The sequence below is a fragment of the Pyxicephalus adspersus genome, chromosome 5, assembly GCF_032062135.1.
Source record: "Pyxicephalus adspersus chromosome 5, UCB_Pads_2.0, whole genome shotgun sequence".
NCBI lineage: Eukaryota > Metazoa > Chordata > Amphibia > Anura > Pyxicephalidae > Pyxicephalus > Pyxicephalus adspersus.
In genome coordinates this window covers 112,298,671-112,316,478 of record NC_092862.1, presented here as the reverse complement: position 1 = coordinate 112,316,478, position 17,808 = coordinate 112,298,671, and the positions used below count along the sequence as shown (strand labels likewise).

General features: G+C 36.4%; 1 protein-coding gene across 2 annotated transcripts in view; it reads left to right on the top strand.

Annotated features, from left to right (window-relative positions):
* Positions 1–17,603, top strand: part of CHN2 (chimerin 2) — a 165,784-nt gene extending 148,181 nt beyond the window's left edge. For both annotated transcript variants that reach the window (XM_072412470.1, XM_072412471.1), the window contains 5 exons: positions 1,425–1,598; positions 3,020–3,097; positions 8,656–8,793; positions 10,635–10,740; positions 11,261–17,603. In XM_072412470.1, coding sequence (XP_072268571.1) covers positions 1,425–1,598; positions 3,020–3,097; positions 8,656–8,793; positions 10,635–10,740; positions 11,261–11,432 — 668 coding nt within the window. In that variant the 3' untranslated portion in view covers positions 11,433–17,603. The remainder of the gene's footprint in view (positions 1–1,424; positions 1,599–3,019; positions 3,098–8,655; positions 8,794–10,634; positions 10,741–11,260) is intronic.
* Positions 17,604–17,808: the final 205 nt, after the last annotated feature.

Sequence of the window (17,808 nt, the reverse complement as noted above, 5' to 3'; positions counted from 1 at the left end):
CTTATCATGAATCATACTGCTGTGTGGTTGCATATTTCCCATGTAAAATCCCACCTCCATTTGGAATTTTTATAGCTGTTACACTAATACTTGTAGACGTGGGCCTCTGATTGGGAAAATCAGTATGTGGTTTATAGATTTTCCACATTTACATTGGTAACAATAAAGTTAAGAAATGGTAGGGAAAATAATATTTCTATTTTTTTCTGTTTATTAGCTTTATGCAAAGTGATGAAAAATGTTTCCCAAACCTAGCCCACCAATGGTGCATGATTTTCAGATAACTTCATGTATTTACAGACAGGGTAATTAGTGTCTTAGAAATGTAAATTAACTACCACCATGCACTCTGTTTAAGAATTTAGAACAGGTTTAGGAAACAACTGTTAGAGCTAGGCCCCCTGGCAGTTGACTTGGGATTACCTAGATTCTAAGTGTCTCCCGGTCTTCACCAGAGCACCCTGCATAGGATAATGGGCCAGTGACCCTAGTGGCAAACTATTTTGCTGCGAGGAGAACACCAGGTCGCGGTCCCCAGGCCTCTCCACACCAGGGGGGGAGCGGAGCAGAGGCTTTCCATCTAGGGACAGCAAGAGCAGGTATTGAGTAGGATCACAGCAAGAGGCAAGGTCTAGGTGGACAAAGGGCAGGGCACACAGATGGCAGTGCAGTCTGAGATCAGGCATAAGTCAGGGGAGGCAGTGGGCAGGCATGGTCCAGGTTCAAGCACAGGTCAGGTCAGGTGGCAGACAAACGTAGTCTAGGTTCAAGGCATGGGCCAGGGCAGGCAGCAAACAAGCATAGTCAAAGTTAGGCACAGGTTATGAATCCGAAAAGGGACAATATGGTGTACTGAGCAAATCTCGGGTAACAAGGCTGAGGATCCAGCAACCAGAGCCTGGAATCAGTGAGGTATAAATAAGGCTAGCAGCCAATAGCAGGACAAGGTTGGAATCAGGAACTACTCTACTCATTGGCTGCTGCATATACTCTGTAATCCTCTCCAGCTGTGCAAAGTGTCAGAGAGAGTGCAGGGGATGCTAGAAAAGCAACAGCTATCTTTGCTCTGCGGGCGGAGTGGTAACACCCACCTTTATAATCAGTTAAGTAAACCTGAAAGCAAAACTTCACATTAAGTACACCTAAAAGAATTAAGACAAATACATTCATAGTTTGATAAAGTAATAAAAGTATCCTTATCTGAACTCTGCATAAAGATACTTGCTGATAAAAAAAACAATATAAACTGCCAATCTTCATACTTTACCCATTTTTAAATACATCTAGTAACTATAACAAATCAGAACTGAAGAATGTTGTCTGATTTAAGTCCAGTATGCCACTTATTGTTACTCTGGAATGACATTTTTATATGTGTATGATCATGTGTTTTTTGGTAACTATTGTTCTTTCTTCCCTTGTAGACTGCGGATTGAATGTACATAAACAGTGTTCCAAATACGTGCCCAATGACTGCCAGCCAGATCTGAAGCGCATCAAAAAAGTATACAGCTGCGACCTTACCACCCTGGTGAAAGCACACAATACCCCAAGACCCATGGTAGTGGACAGGTGCATCCAGGAGATAGAACAGAGAGGTAAATCGATTATTCATGACAATTATGTTTTTCAGATTATGCAACATTCCCCTAGGCTGCATGATCTTTATATTTCCTTCTCTGAGTTTAAATTATACCAGACAAAAGCACATACAGCCATGATTTTGTTTCCACATTATTCAGAGACCATAATCTATAAGGCAACAGTCATTTTCATTACAGAGCGTGTGAGCATGCAGTAAAAGAAACCCAACTCAGAGCCTATAATTGCCTGAGATATCCTGATAAGCTTTCTATTGAGCCACTGATGCCTGTGTGGAAGAGATTTTACTGATGTGGACTTTTCTATTGCACCGTTGTTCTAAATGCAGATTGTATTCAAATGGTGTTAAAACCTATAAAGGAGTTTATCTGTACAAATCTTTACATTATGTTTTGGAGAGAGACGCTGTATGTAGAAGATAAATACAGAATGTTTTTTCAGATCAATGATCGCTTTGAGAAATCATATTATTGGATTACTATACTTACTATTGTCATAAGTATACTTATTGTGTATAATTGAAAATGATGCATGTAGCACCAATAATGTGTCCATATAAACCAAGACATGTTCTGGCACTATCTCAATTTCTTTAGTGTTTGTGTCTGATGAAGAATCCCTAACCATGAATGTTTGGCTTGGACAGACACACAACCACCATATTTTGCAAATCTCTAAGTTTGAGATTTTATGTTTGTGAGTGTTTCTCTAAGGAGATTCTCAAGTGACTCTAGCCATGTAGACAGAAAAGGTATACTGTAGCTTGAAAGATTAAATGAATATAATGAGTCACAAGGAATTATCTCTGTAAAGAAATGCAATGTGTGTTTCACCATGTAACTATTTAGTAAAAGTGATTTGTGGTGTAAATGGGCTTGGTACTGATGTCTGCTGTGCTGTTCACATAATTTAGGTTGAGTGTAAAACAGCATCTTGTGCTGTTTCCCTGGTAAAATATAATATACCTACCTATAATACCAAGTGCATTACTTAAATATTCAGCAAGATATTTCTGATGCATTTGTCCTTTAATTGATTCCAATGCATTTCTGAAAAATGTAACATTATTATTATTAATATTATTATTATTATTATTGTTATTAATAATAATAAATATATTATTATCAATATTAAACAGTATTTATATAGTGCCAACATATTACGCAGCACTGTACATTAAATATGGGTTGCAAATGACAGACAGATACAAACAATAACACAGGAGGAGGGGACCCTGTCCAGAAGAGCTTACAATCTAGGAGGTTGGGGAAGTAGCACACAATAGGAGGGAACCTTAGGCAAACTGTCCATTTTGGTAATCCCTCTAGAAATGTGAAATATTTCTTAGGACATTTATATGAACATGTAACAATATACATGGTTTAATGCAACGTTTTTATCTTTTTTCTGCATATAGGCTTAAAGTCAGAAGGACTGTACAGAGTTTCAGGTTTTACAGAGCACATTGAAGATGTAAAGATGTCCTTTGACCGAGGTGAGTTATCAGTGTACTTTAGAGAAGGGATTATGATTGTTCTGTGTTGTATATAGTAAATGTAACTCTTTCTTTCCTATGACGGTTTTACTTTTCCCTAGAGTTCATACCATGTTATAAAATGTGGCTTGACAGTATAATAATAATAGACAACAATCTTGCTGCCATATACAAATAAAACTTTACACTGGGTGGTTCAGTAAAAGTCACTATATTTAGAGGTGTCCTGTAGTATAGTTTAAAGCCCAAGTTTTTATAAGTTTGAATAGATGAAGAAGAATTACAACCATAGACAGATAAATTATGTTTATAATAAATGACTGCATTAGGGCCCTCTGGGATTTAGGGGCCCAATAAAGGTCAGAAGAGTAGAAAGACCCTGACTATGACATTACCTGGGCACTGCACACATTCATAGCATTTCAAACTGTTCTAATGGTAGGTAGCATTCAAGGTATATTGGTAGGAGAGAATTTCCTTCACATCCTGCCTAACTGGTATTGAGGCATGCAAAATTTTTCAGCCCTTTCCTCTTCAGTGATTGGTTTGTTCACTGACTACAGGTGCATATTATGAACTGCAAAAGTATTTACAGCACCGCAAAACCTTCTTTCTAATTCTTTTCTATACACATTTAATACATGTTTGTATTTGTACATGTACCTAAACGGGGGTAGGGGTTCCAAAGAATGTTCAGGGGCCATAGCCCACAGTATTCACAACTAATAGGAACCTCTCTAACAAAAAACGGCAGCAATACAACCCTGACAAAGATGCTGGAGTTCCAATTTAAAGCTTAAAACAAGCCACAAGATTTGTCATTGGAGCAAGTTTTCTCTCTTTATGTTTAAATATATATATATATATATATATAACTGAATACTTACAGGGCAGATCAGAAGCAGCGGACTCCAAAAGTCCAAAATAACAGCAGTTTTTATTTGTTTAGGCAAGTGTTACAGCACACTCTCCAGCACTTCACAACAAAACAGCTGGGCATCTGGCCACCTCACTTAGGTGCCCTCTCTTACTAACACACTTCTAAATCCACACTGTTTCACTCACAGTTCATGTCTAGTTTGCCTGCTGACTTTCCTGGAGCTCTGTCCCCTCTCATGCAGCCTGGTACACTCTGGCTCTCTCTCAGCCTAGAACACTCTGGCTCTCTCCCAGCCTGGAACACTCTGGCTCTCTCTCAGCCTGGAACACTCTGGCTCTCTCTCAGCCTGGAACACTCTGGCTCTCTCTCAGCCTTAAACACTCTGGCTCTCTCTCAGCCTGGAACACTCTGGCTCTCTCTCAGCCTGGAACACTCTGGCTCTCTCTCAGCCTGGAACACTCTGGCTCTCTCTCAGCCTGGAACACTGTGGCTCTCTCTCAGCCTGGAACACTCTCACTCTCTCTCAGCCTGGAACACTCTGGCTCTCTCTGAGCCTGGAACCCTCTGGCTCTCTCACAGCCTGGAACCCTCTGGCACTCTCTCAGCCTGGAACCCTCTGGCTGCTTTCTCAGCCTGGAACCCTCTGGCTGCCTTTTTGAGCCTGGAACCCTCTGGCTGCCTTTTCAGCCTGGAACCCTCTGGCTGCCTTCTCAGCACACTCCAGCCTGCAACACAGTGGCTGATCCTCTTTCCATAGCCTCTTGTTGATCAATTTCCTCTCTCCCTTGCACCTGACTGCAGGTGCACATTAACCCAGTCGGGAATGTGTTGGGCCAAGGAACCCACCGTTTCACTCCCTTAACCGGGTCCAAGACCCTAAAGAATCAGGTTTTTTTCTAAAAAAAACATCTAAACATCCTCACTTTCATTTCCCTGGAGCCTTCAATACACTTTCCTGCCACTCTTAGTGACACTCTGTCACAATATATATATATATATATATATATATATATATATATATATTATGTATATTATTTTTTAATGTTTTTTTTTTTTAATATATATTTATTATAGTGACAAATGGTAAACTACGTACAGCTGTGTTTTGTGAGGGGAATATGTTTATGACAATCGGCCTTTGTGTAAATGCTGCAGGGTCAAAAGTAAAGACTATACGTGCTGGAACCATTCTGGGATTAAAGTTGTTTTAATAAAAGATCTGTTTTGTTTCAAATTCCTTCTGAGTTAGTCACTCAGAACAAAATTTTAAAAAAATGCTTTTCTCCAATTTTCATTGGCTGTATGCTTATTTTGGACCTGTGACTCAGCTGCATTGAAGGCAGGTATAGCTAGGAAATTGGTATCTTTAGAGCATGGCCAGCAGAGTCAGGCCATTTATATCTCTTATGACTACAATACTTAAACAACCCTTATATTGAATTACAAAAACAAAGCCCATAACTGAAAAATAAGGTTTATATCTACCTATCTGTTGGCTAGTTTACTAACACTTAGTTTACTGTGTTCACTGATGCTATTCCTGACTTTTAGATGTGTAATAAAAGTTCACCCACTTTACACTATTGTGTCTCCCCTCTTCTCTTTTGGCTTTACTGTGTCCTGTGGTGACTAGCGATTGTGGGGAGGAACACCACCAACCAGCAGGAGCACATGCTACACACCAAAGGTTGGCAGGATTGCTAAGTTTCTGCAAACTGGCTGCAGGACAGGTGCAAACCTACTTCTCAATAACATTATTTGGAATTTAGAATAAACCCAGAGAGATTCTAAAAACTGTTTTGTTTTGTTAGACAATGAACAAAATATTACATTTATGCCAGTTAGCCAATATAATATTGTGTTCATTGTTAGAGCAAAGGACATTGATATTTAATGTGTCATTTTTACAACCTCCCAGTATTACAAAAAGCCAACACATTAGAAAGTAAAATTTGTACCACTATCTTGGGGCAGTGTATATAGATCCAATTTCTTCTCTACAAAGTGCAAGCCATTTTGTTCAATGGAGTGGAAATCATTGCAAATACATGTTGGTATTTGTAACCAATCCTCTTAGTACCAATAAGGTATCTCTATTAAATATTTATGATGATGCTTGTTTGGTAAATGGTTTTAGGTTCCACAAGGAGCCCTGCCTTTTAGAAAAGGAAATTGTCATCATGTTACTGTCATTATTAACTCAGAGGAAGAGAAAACATAAAACCTATTTTCTACTACAGATATGACATCATAAAAGTGTAGTACACTTGTAAAGTGGAGGACACATGAATAATTTATACTGTCAGTCACACCAAATAAAAAATTTAGATGAACTAAATTCTAGATAAAAAAGAAAACTCTCTGCTTTGACATATTCACATGTTCAAAATATGTATTAATATTTTTGGTCTATTGGTTTGTTTCCTAATGCTTATATTTATAATTTTTGTATATGATTTTTTTTTTTAATGAAAACTTAGTAATGGGCCATCATACCAAATACCAACCTAAAAAGAACACAGTTCTGATGATACTGACAACACTGTTAATTTTTTTGTTTGCATATTGTTTTGTATTACAAGAACTACTTACTTTATTTATCTGCAAGAGGACTCCATTTACCTGTGTTTTTATTTGTTTGTTTTTTTCGATGTCTTCTGACCAGTTATGTGATACGCTTGGTTCCATTAGGTCTTCTCCAGATGATAGGTGACCCTGGGTAATACATAGTATGGCGCTGATGTGATGACATGGCATCTTGCAGTAAATATAGGGTTTAATACTTTGGGCCAGGGCCATGAGTAATAAAAAATTCTGAATCCAGTTCAGTGGCAAGTAGCGATTAGCCAAAATTTCCTGTCTATATGATAATGTGCTGCACAAAGGGGCATCTTTATTAAAGTTATTTACAAGGCATATTTTTGGTTGTGGTCTGCTCAGCCACAGTCAGATTCAACACTGTTAATACCAAGTATATTTGTGTTCTCTTTGGCAGTAAATAGGTTATAAAGTGATCCAGGGGCTGGGTAGTCACATGGTCAGGGCATGTGAAACAGGTGCAGCACGTTTTGGATCAGTCAGGCCCATTTGTGTGAATGGTTTTTGCTGATCCCCTGTTGACCGAGACAATTCATTAAGAAGTGACTTTCACAGAACAAAGGAGCAGCTTCAAGTCCTGATGGGTGCAGCTGCTGTTTTTTTGTTCCTAAAATGATTTTAATTGTTTATTGAGAGTGCAGATGAAAGCATAGCAAATAATGAGATACATCATTACTGTCGCTGTTGGGAAATAATACAGAGCTTTTGCTACAGCAGTAAGACCCAATGCCAATTACCAAGCTGGCACTGCAAGGACTTTTCCCTTCAGTTACTCACTTGGCACAAATTAGCCTTGTCAGGCAAGTTTCTTTACTGAGGTGCTTCGGTTTTTTATTTTTCTGGCCATAGATGAGCAGATGGCTCCCAATGGGCAAGAAACTGATGCTGTTTCCTGCACAACCCAGTGAATGGACTGCAGTGACACACCCATGGTTTGGCCAGGTTCCAGATAGATTTTCATGCTTGTTGGAGTTCCCCCTTTTGTGATAATAGAGCTTCTGATGTCGGAACTGGATATTGCCCCCATTTCCCTAAACAGCCTAAAAGTTACCTGAATTTTTTTATGGATCATGAGATCTGTTTGGAACCAGAACATTAATAACCAGCTAATAATCTACCTATTACTCAACATTGGTGCTCTGTTCTTGGTACCTCTTTGTGAGCCTGCAACAGTCTAGCCCACATCCTGAAACATGAAAGGACATTGTATAGAACCATGCGGCAAATTGTTCTGTATGCCAAAAGCAGCTGGCTGTTTTTACTTGCCCTTTGCAGATGTTAAAAGAAAAAAACTGTAAAAACCTGTCAATCATTTACTTTTTAAATATTATCTTACGCTGGCTTTTAATCTTGGGCAGCCTAGAAAGATTATAACTCTACAGGTTGTGAACTCAAACCGATAACAAGGGAAACCCTGTCCTTCTTCTGTTTGTCCAGTTGACATACCATTGGCTCTGGTATGTATATTTTTAGAAAAAGATTTCCTTGCACTGATTTTCACTTGTGCCCTAGGTAGTGAGTTATGCGGCTATCTTTCTTTATGGCACTCCACATACTTCTATGTTACTGCTATGTCAACACTGACACCAAAGTATTTTCCAGCTTCTTTTCTAGAGTCAGAACTCACTTGAAACAATAACAAATACTCTAGCCACAAACATCTCTTATAAGTAGGTTTCAGCACCCCCAATCACTGAAATCACATATAAGCTTTAAAATGTTGAAAGACTGAAACCAGTATTTTTTTTCTTTTAAATGGTAAATGTGTATGATGCACAGTGTTTTAGCAAACTAAATATCATTCATTTTGGGTTTTGTATTTATATTATCTGAAAAGAAAAACAGCAAACTTCAACAATCAGCAAATGTAAGTTTGAATTACGTAGTATTCTGCTCTGATTTCTAAACAAATGCCATGGAATGGAGAGAAGACATGAATTATGCAAATTGATAAACAAAATAAAGAGGCGTTTGATCCCTATTCATTTAGCCTAAAAGTCTTTTGTTTCTTTAGTTTAAGTCTTAAGTTTCTTTCTAATGGAATTGCATCACTATATGATAATATATTTTTGTTTTGCAGATGGTGATAAGGCCGACATTTCCTGCACTACCTATCCAGATATTAACATCATTGCGGGTGCTCTAAAGCTCTATTTCAGGGACTTGCCTATTCCAGTAATCACTTACGATTCTTATTCTAAATTTATTGAAGCAGCAAGTAAGTTGTCCATTTCTTGCACTCTTTTATTGTGCTTTATGTTCTGTGTATGATCATTTTGCTCTTTGATCCATTTTGTGGTCAATTCTGCTTCTAGCTAGGTTGAAGAATGAGGTTAAAGAAACCTTTGACAAGAGTGCAGAGGTTCACATGGGGGTTCTGTAGCAAAGGCATCTAATTCAATAAACACACAGGTAACAAATTGACTGCAGACACTGATCTGTTTTAATATATCCTTTTTTATTTAATATGCCTGTGGATATCAATGGGCAAACCGAAATAACAGAGGTCAAGTACAAATGCAGAGGTCCCCCCTCCCTGTGTGCAGTCCATACAACCTTTTTTTATTCTATCATATCCTTGTGTTGGATCTTTAGCTTGCAGCAGCACAGAGGGGTGTATATGGCAAGGTGCACCCCACAGAGCTCGGGGTTGGGACATCAAGGAGACCGGTCCCCCTGCACACTGCTAAATGCCTCAAGTGATTGGTCTTCTCAACAAGAAATGCTGCTACAATAGTTGGCAAGGGTTTTATTAGGTATTTTTTAAGCTGGTTTTCTTACGTTCCATATTGATACTGGTTAAATGATCTGGGGGTGACAACATGATTACTTATCCCATTCACCAAACAAACAACCATGCTTACATATTAGGTTTGTAGACTGAAGTTCTACAGAATTTCTAAAGAAAACATTATTGTACTGTTTCTCAAAGCTTGCTGTGACCTTGTCATGTAATTATCCTTTTCAAAGTTCAGTGAACAGATAAGAGTGCAATTATTTTTCTGCATGACAATTTTATTATATCTTAAGTTGTGGGCGGTGTAATTCCTTACTCTTTACTTTGCCATTATTTATGAACTGAACAAGCTAAAAAAGTTAAAGTTTATACACAGTCAAAATCACATATTTATTCCTTACACATGACATCTAGAACATGTGTCCCGCAGGGATCAATGTATCATTTGATCATTTCTATACTCATCAAAAAATTTCTCTTTATTTTAGAAAATCTCTGTGGCATTTATATAAAGACTGCAAAAACACTGAATAAATTAATTGGATAAATATACTCCTTGTTTTAAAATAATCAATTCTTAATATAGTATAACATTTAATAAACCGACTGCCTAGAAAAATGTTTTTCCCAAAGTTCAGCTTTAAAATGTAAGATTATCCAAAGTGATATTTCAGGTATAAGGGATGTCTGGATGCCCATAGTTCCTGCTCTGGTTATACAACATGGAGTGTGGGTCTGGCACTGTATTGTATTACATATTTTTTTATAATGTGAAGATCTCCCCACTGGAGTCCCTGAGTGACATTAAAGGCATTTAGGTGATTTATAGGGTATGTATGGTCAAAAAAAAAAAAAAGACATAAAACACTGCTTAGCCATGCTTAAATGCCCCTGTCTTCATCTACTATACATAACATAGGAAGTTAGTACCTAACAGAATTGGATCTCTGGCATGATCAATGGATATTTTCCTTTACCTGTAGCATATTAAACAGAAAACATGGGGAAATGTGCATGTTTTGCACTATTGTACTAATATTTTTGTGTTTTACCCAGATAAACATTTTTTTCCTTCAACATTTACCAGAAGAAGGAATACAGTTAAGAGTAGACTCAATAATTGATATATAAAATAGTTACAAAATAACCCTAAAGAGGCAGACTTTTTTTTAGCATAAGTGATTTTTTTTAGATATTGGCACAGTTGTGTAATATCAACTTCTTTTGGAATCACAGGTCCTTTGTCTAGCCTGGGCTGAAATATGAAATTAATGAAGATGAGTTTTGAGTTATACTATTGTCGTGTTCTTTTTTTTTTATAGAAATATCTAATCCAGATGAGAGATTAGAAGCTATACATGAAGCACTGATGCTCCTCCCTCCTGCACATTATGAGACGCTGAGATACCTAATGATTCACCTTAAAAAGTAAGACAAGTTTTTAAATAGGTATTTAATCTTTTTATTGCATATTGCCAGCAAACCTAAGCTGGTCATGCACATTTACAACCTAATTGCATGGTTTTGTTTAGATAAACCAATAGCCTTGTAGTACAATAGTCTTACTGACTGGATATATACTAATTGTTGGATAGACCTTACTACATTCGTGCTCATAAATACAAAGAGATTGTATATTAGGACTGTAATGTATTCACTTAAAGTTAATTTTATATATTCACTTATATAGTTTTTTTTTTCAAACAAAATGATAGTATCGATAACATGGAACCCTTTTTCTTGGAGTTGGCGATTTCCCCTCACTTATAATGAAACCATTGTCATTGTGACAATAAGGGGATTTCAATAACAGAAATATAATTAAAATATATTATAACAGTCCTGATTTGCAGTAAGACAAGATAGGGATTCTTGCCTAGGCAAAATTGTGCATAGGATGGAAATGAATACTAATTTTGTGATATATATTGCTATGTTTTTTTAACAGAGTTACACAGAATGAGAAGGACAATCTTATGGGGGCAGAAAACCTTGGCATTGTCTTTGGACCAACATTGATGAGACCTCCAGAGGAAAATGCCCTCACTTCTTTAAATGACATGCGACATCAAAAACAAATTGTGCAAATCCTAATACAAAATGAAGATGTTTTATTTTGAATGAAGGAAATCCAGAGCTTTAGACAAGCAGTATGAAGATGTATAATAAGTTAAGTTCACTAGTTGGACTTCTGTATCTGTTGAACTGCGGATACAATTCATGCCAAATTATTTGAATCATGTGTCTCATAGACATATGAATTTATCTCCTTTCGCAATGGAGAAAGACAGGAAAAAGATAATCCAGCCAGGTCGTTTCTTTGCCTTGTTTTGTCCGTCAAAGAATATTTTTACAAAACAAACACCTGTGATCAAAAATATTTTTCAACCAAGCAATCTGAATTCTGTGGTCTTATCCACACATTCCTATTTTTGAAAAGTCAGCATTGCATACTTTATACTGTATCCTTGTAAATATTGAGGGATGTTAGCATAGTGTTTAGTGCTTAATTTGGACTGTCATAAATACAAAACACAACATATAATATATTGGAATATTTTTTTCATTCATTTTTAATTGATTCTTGAAACAGACAGAATTGGTAGTTGAATCCCTAGATATCCTATCAGTTAATACAAATGCAAACCTTAGTAAATAATATTTGAAATTCTAATGGAAGCAGGTTAGGAATATTACTTTGTATGGCTTATAAGTGTCTGTAAAAAGGATAACCTATTCGTCTTTTTCAAGTTATCCAAACTTGATTGGAAAGTTAGAGGATATACATGCTTTCACCATGTAGCCCTTTAGTTAAAAGTGCTGTTCATGTCACAATTTAATTGAATAGATACAAAAAACAATTTGGGCATCTTGCTTTGAAAAAATTACTGTGAGAAATGGTAAACTAGTAAACACTGAGTGCACTTTTAGTCTCGGGAAACTAACCCTGATGATTTTAGAAAAGATGAAAATGAACGATTTTTTTACATGAAAAAAATGTTAAAAACAAAAGGAAATTTTATTTTGTAAAATTAAGAAAATATAGTATCTTTTTTTTTATTTATAAGCATATTTTAGATATATTATGCATAATAAATTCTTTGCCCTGACCCACAAAGCCTATTTAACCCTATTGCCCTAATGTATTAAGCTTCCAAATTGTGACTTCTTTGGCACATTTAGAAAAAGTATTGCATTATTTTTTTATTTATCACATTGGGCTAATTTTTATAGATATGTATAGGTCATAACTATAGAAATTTAGAAAGGCATACAGTGCGGTATTTGTTCTTTTATTGTCTGACCACTATATTTGGGAAGTTGGAAATTTTTCACATTACCATTATTCTACCAGTCTGTGTGCTAACATGTATTATGCTACATGTCAATCAAAATTTTTTTTTTTGCCTGATCTACATTTATTGAAAATGCTAATTATGCTAATTATTTCTGATGTATTTTATGGGATTTTGAAATAGTTAAGATGAAGATACTGCCATTACAGCCCAGCTCCAGATTAAATTTGTTTTTATAGTTTCAAATGTGGAAGAGTTAGACACTCACAGAACTTCTAACCTTTCCCCATTTTACCGAAGTTTGGGGAAGTTTTCTGTTATTGCCTCTCCTTGTCACTTGGCCAGAAAGTGAAGGGTAAATCTCCCTATCAGGAATTCTGAATGAAACATGTGGTAACATATTTTGCAGTATTTATTTACATTGATTTTTATGTAAAACCCTTGAATCAGAATCTAAACCTTTTGGTCAGTTCTTACTGAAAGCAATGTAGAGACACTTTTTTGCTAGATGTATCTTACCTGCTACACAAATACTGGGGATTAAGCACTTTTTTCTTACAGTTAAACTAGTTTTAAACAGCTTTGATATTGTTTTGTTCTTGAGATGTGAAATGGTTTGTTATAAATATACGTATGTATGTTTTGTTCCAGTTTTTAATATTCTTCAGATGAAAAGTAACTGTAAATTGATCTGGTTTTTGTGATTTTGTTCCCTTGAACTGTTTTTAAAATTGTTTTGCACCATTACACAATATCTGAATTGTAATTGATTGCTAACTAATACAGGTAAATGTGCCTACATTTACAGCAAGACATCCCTGGCCTCCAACATCCTACAGCTTAGCCTCACCAGCTATTGCAAAATGATACTTCTCTTTAGGAAAGTATTTTATTGTAAGCTTAGGGCATTAAATAGAGTTGTATGTACAGCTGCTGTGTGGTATAAACAGCCATCACTGACAGCAGAGGTGCAGTGCTTTAGTTTGCTTTCAGAATTCTCCCTGCTGCCAGTCTGGCCATACAGGTTGGAGAACCTGAGCTGTCCCTTTGTTTGGCTGCAGGCAGCCCTATTTCAAATAGATTTGACCAATATGACTTTTTTTCTGCTAATGCAATTTTTTCCTGTTTGCATAGTTAAAAAAAAATTGGCTAAAGAAAAGAATTTAATACAGAACCGAAATGGTACTGAATTTATAGGAGGTTAAATATACCCTAGATTTGCCATACATTCATTACTTTATAAAGCACGTATCCAAAAAGCTGCACATGTTATGCTTGTCACAAAGAGTAAGCTGTTTAGGTGAACTTGATCTGGTTTTGAATGTTATTGAGTTGTGTTTGGGTTCATTATAATTTTGACTTTCCCTGCCTAGGTTGAACTTCATATTTAGATCCATGTGAACCCCCCCCTCCAGGATCCTTGGCCCAGGCTGCACGGCTTCAAGCATTGGCCCTAGCTTCCCTTACTGTTTAGGCACTATGTCTAATCACCTTCCTCCAGTTCATATTATTTACCACCATGTTGATATTGCATTTTGAGCCTCTTTTCCCCAATTTGATATCAAAACAGACCTTGCACTTGCAAATACAAGGTCTTTATTTACCTGTAGTAATACCAGAATGTGCCTGCAGAGAAAAAATATCTTTCTGGCAAAATTCTGAGAAATGTGAGGATCCCAAATCTCATGAGAAAACACTCCTGAACTCTCTCAAGATCTGGCTTGCTCATTGTTCCCCAGGAATTTCGACAGAAATATAATGAAATCATCACCTGCAGTGATAATGATATTAGTTAGGTTGGTATTTATTCTATCATTTACCCCAACAGGTACATTTCAGTAATACTATAATACAGGTATTTAGAGGAGAGGAGTGGATTAATTAAAATGATTGAAACTCTCTTTAGAGGTCTGCTTTAACCACGGAGGCCCAGCATCTTTTCTATGTTAACATTGGCTGGCTGGAGAGGATACACTTTCATCCGCAAAGCTGGGTGATCCAGAAAAACTGGAATGGATTTCTTAGGTCATTTGCTATTTGTTAACAAATGTTTTCAATCCTGTGCCAGATCTGTTCTGGGTTTGCTGGATCTAGCTTTACTGATGAAAGTATATCCTCTCCATTGTGTATAGACTGCTCCTAGAATCCAAAGGGATGCATTTTAAGACTAACTCAGATTCTAGTTAGTGCTGTAGCACTGCTACCTTACTTTCTCACTTTTAAGACCAGGTCAAATAATCTCTTGTATCAAATTATACTTTCTGCAGAGACCTGCACAGGTCCTTTTACCAGATTCATGGTAGATTAGCCTAAGATTATTATTACCCTAATTTGAATCTAGCAAGGTTTATTCTTCACATTACACACCAGGCAGCTGTTTATATATTGGCAGATGGTGGAAATGGACAGGTTCAGGTGGATAATTGTGCCTGGATTTACTGTTCCTTAATACACACACCTCTTAGGTAAAGATACCACACAAAAAAAAGTGTGAAGGCCAATGCAGTATTTATTTTTTATTTGTTTTTAGCCCCTGTACTTCCTGATGATGGCCAAGAATAGGTGTGTCTATTCTGTCTCTATCAGGAACTTAAGCGAGCAGTTGCACTAGCTGGGAATAGATGGGAGCGTGTACTTCAGTTCCACATGGCTGCATCATTTCATCATCATCAAATTATATATCTTTATGAATACTGGCAGCCAGGTCCCTAAATCTGAATTTCCTACTCCCTCCTCCTGGCATTGCCATTAATAGTGAATTTCCTTCTGTACTCCGAAGCATATATTTATTTAGGATAAAGTATAAAGCAATGGAGGTGGGACTCTCCTATTTAGATTGTAAAGACTTTAGTAAGATTTAGAAACATTATCCTTCGTGTCCCTCAGGGTCCCACTAGCAAGCCTGTTGCTGGCGATTTTCCTTGCTAGAAGAGCAGAGGGTGCACTAACATGCTTCCAGGGTATTACTCTCTGTTTAAATGGTGAGCGGGAGAATAATGCCAAAGGAGCAGATAATTGTCCTCTGTAGTAATCCTTTTGGTGGCAAGTTGCAGCCAGCAATAGGACCAACTCAAAAATTGCTGGCAGTGAATTACAAAAAGTATATTTCTTGCCTACCTTATAAAAAATTTTCTTAAAACTTTTTTAATGCATGTATTTTCTATTGTGCTGTGCGCAATTTAATTTTCCATGTAAGTCCAAATACCTCTTTTATTTAAATAAACAGGTCCGGGTGTTATATTAATGTCTGTCATTATTGAAAAGGAAAGTATCTTTTATGAAGCAAGCCCAAAATGATCGTTTCTATTACAGCGGTAGTAGCATTCTTTTTTTTTACAATTCTGAGAAATGTTTTTCTTTGTCTTGTAATCTTCACAAATAATAAAGTTTGTATATCTAATAGGTGCTCATCAGGTTTTTTTTTTCATGTCCTGTAATCACAAAAAGTCAGGGTAAGAAAAACTGGGTGAGCTGCTATATTTGCTACTGAAAGAAAAACATAGTTTGGCAGTTGACAGTTGTATCTATATAGCATCAACTAGTTATATTCCCTTAATAGGAGTTTCCAATCTAATATCTCTACCATAGCCTAAGGACAATTTTTGGGGTAAGCAATTCTGGTACCAGCATATTTTTACGAGGAAATCCTCACAAATATGTGCAGAACATACAAACAAATAGTATCCTGGCCAAGATTCAAACCTGGAAACCTAGTGCCACAAGGCTATAGTGCTAGGCAAGCAGGCACAGGGGTAAATCATTCATCATTGCGCACATTATTTTGCCTAAAGCCAGTTGTAACTGTTTTACTGCCCATAGCTTTTCTATAGATGGTCCAATATTAACATCCAATGTGTTGGCAGTATGCTGTAGAGAAAGATCGTTGGTTTCTCTAAACAGCAGAGGTTTTTCTCTAGTGTCCAACTCACTCCCTAAAAAAATGGTCCCATCATCTCCAACCAGCAAAGCTCCTGCTGCCTCCTCCATGTGCTATAGCTCAGCAGAAAAAAGAATTTTGCTGAGAGACTACTCCCACCAGTACTGCTGACATTCTCTACAGCATACTGCAAAACATGGGACTACTGCAAAAATTTTTACAAAAAGAATGAGCCGTAATGCAATTATCACAATTATTTTGAGCCACTCTGACTTCTTATGTCTTATTTTTAGATAAACTACAATTGCATATAAAAATCTATGTATGTTCATAGCTGCAGTGGACCTGTTACAAAAGGCTGCGAATTGCTTATATAAGATATGTGCCATTTTCATCTGCATCATTTTAAAAAGGAGCAATTGCCTTGTTAAAATTAACAACTTATATACCATTTTGGTAATATTTGATATTTTAAATAAATCTAAATTATTACATTTTGTAGGAAATTCATACATGTAACCTGTGAATTCACAGTAGTAACAACATCTATAGACCAGAAATAGGCAAAAGAATAATATTTTCTATAGAAAAAAAATGTTATTATACAGGGTAATTAAATTCAACCCAAATGATTTTTTTCAGATTTTTTTAAATTTTTGCTGTATCTGCAAGAACCATAAACAGTGGAAATTTTACAAAAGAGCAGATAGATACGGACAGAGCAGATACGGACTACTGTAGCTGTGTCATGTCACTCTAATCATAGTAGAAGGAGCAGAATTATTGGGGTTCATCTTTTTATTAAGTATTTGAAACATATTCTGTTATCTCCCCGATTCATTCTGTATTAAAAAAATGAACAAAACCACTAGTTCCCTATACACCAGAGCTGGCTTGCATATCAGATGTCCATTAGTTTGAATTTGCTTTAGTTGAGCTTGCTTTAGTTATTACATAATCTACTGCCAAAATGTGTTCTTTTTTGTGTTTTATTTTTTATGCTGTTTTGAATCATTTTGTTTCAGTGTGTTTTTGAAGTTTTGTTTTGTGAAATGATTTAAACGTGTAATTTATGGCCTGTAAAAACATGATGGAATCAATAAATGTGCAGATATTTATGTTCAGTGTTTTGTCATTTACATACAACTGCTTTATTGCAACATATAGTTAATGACATATCAACAGTCAACTCGCCGCCAGAACTGAAATTGAATTACACGTCTACTTTCTCGATTATTGTGCTGCCTCTATGACACTCTTGAATGTTGTGGCCACTTAGGGCTGTACAGGTTGTTGTTGAACAAAGGCCATTAAAACAAAGTA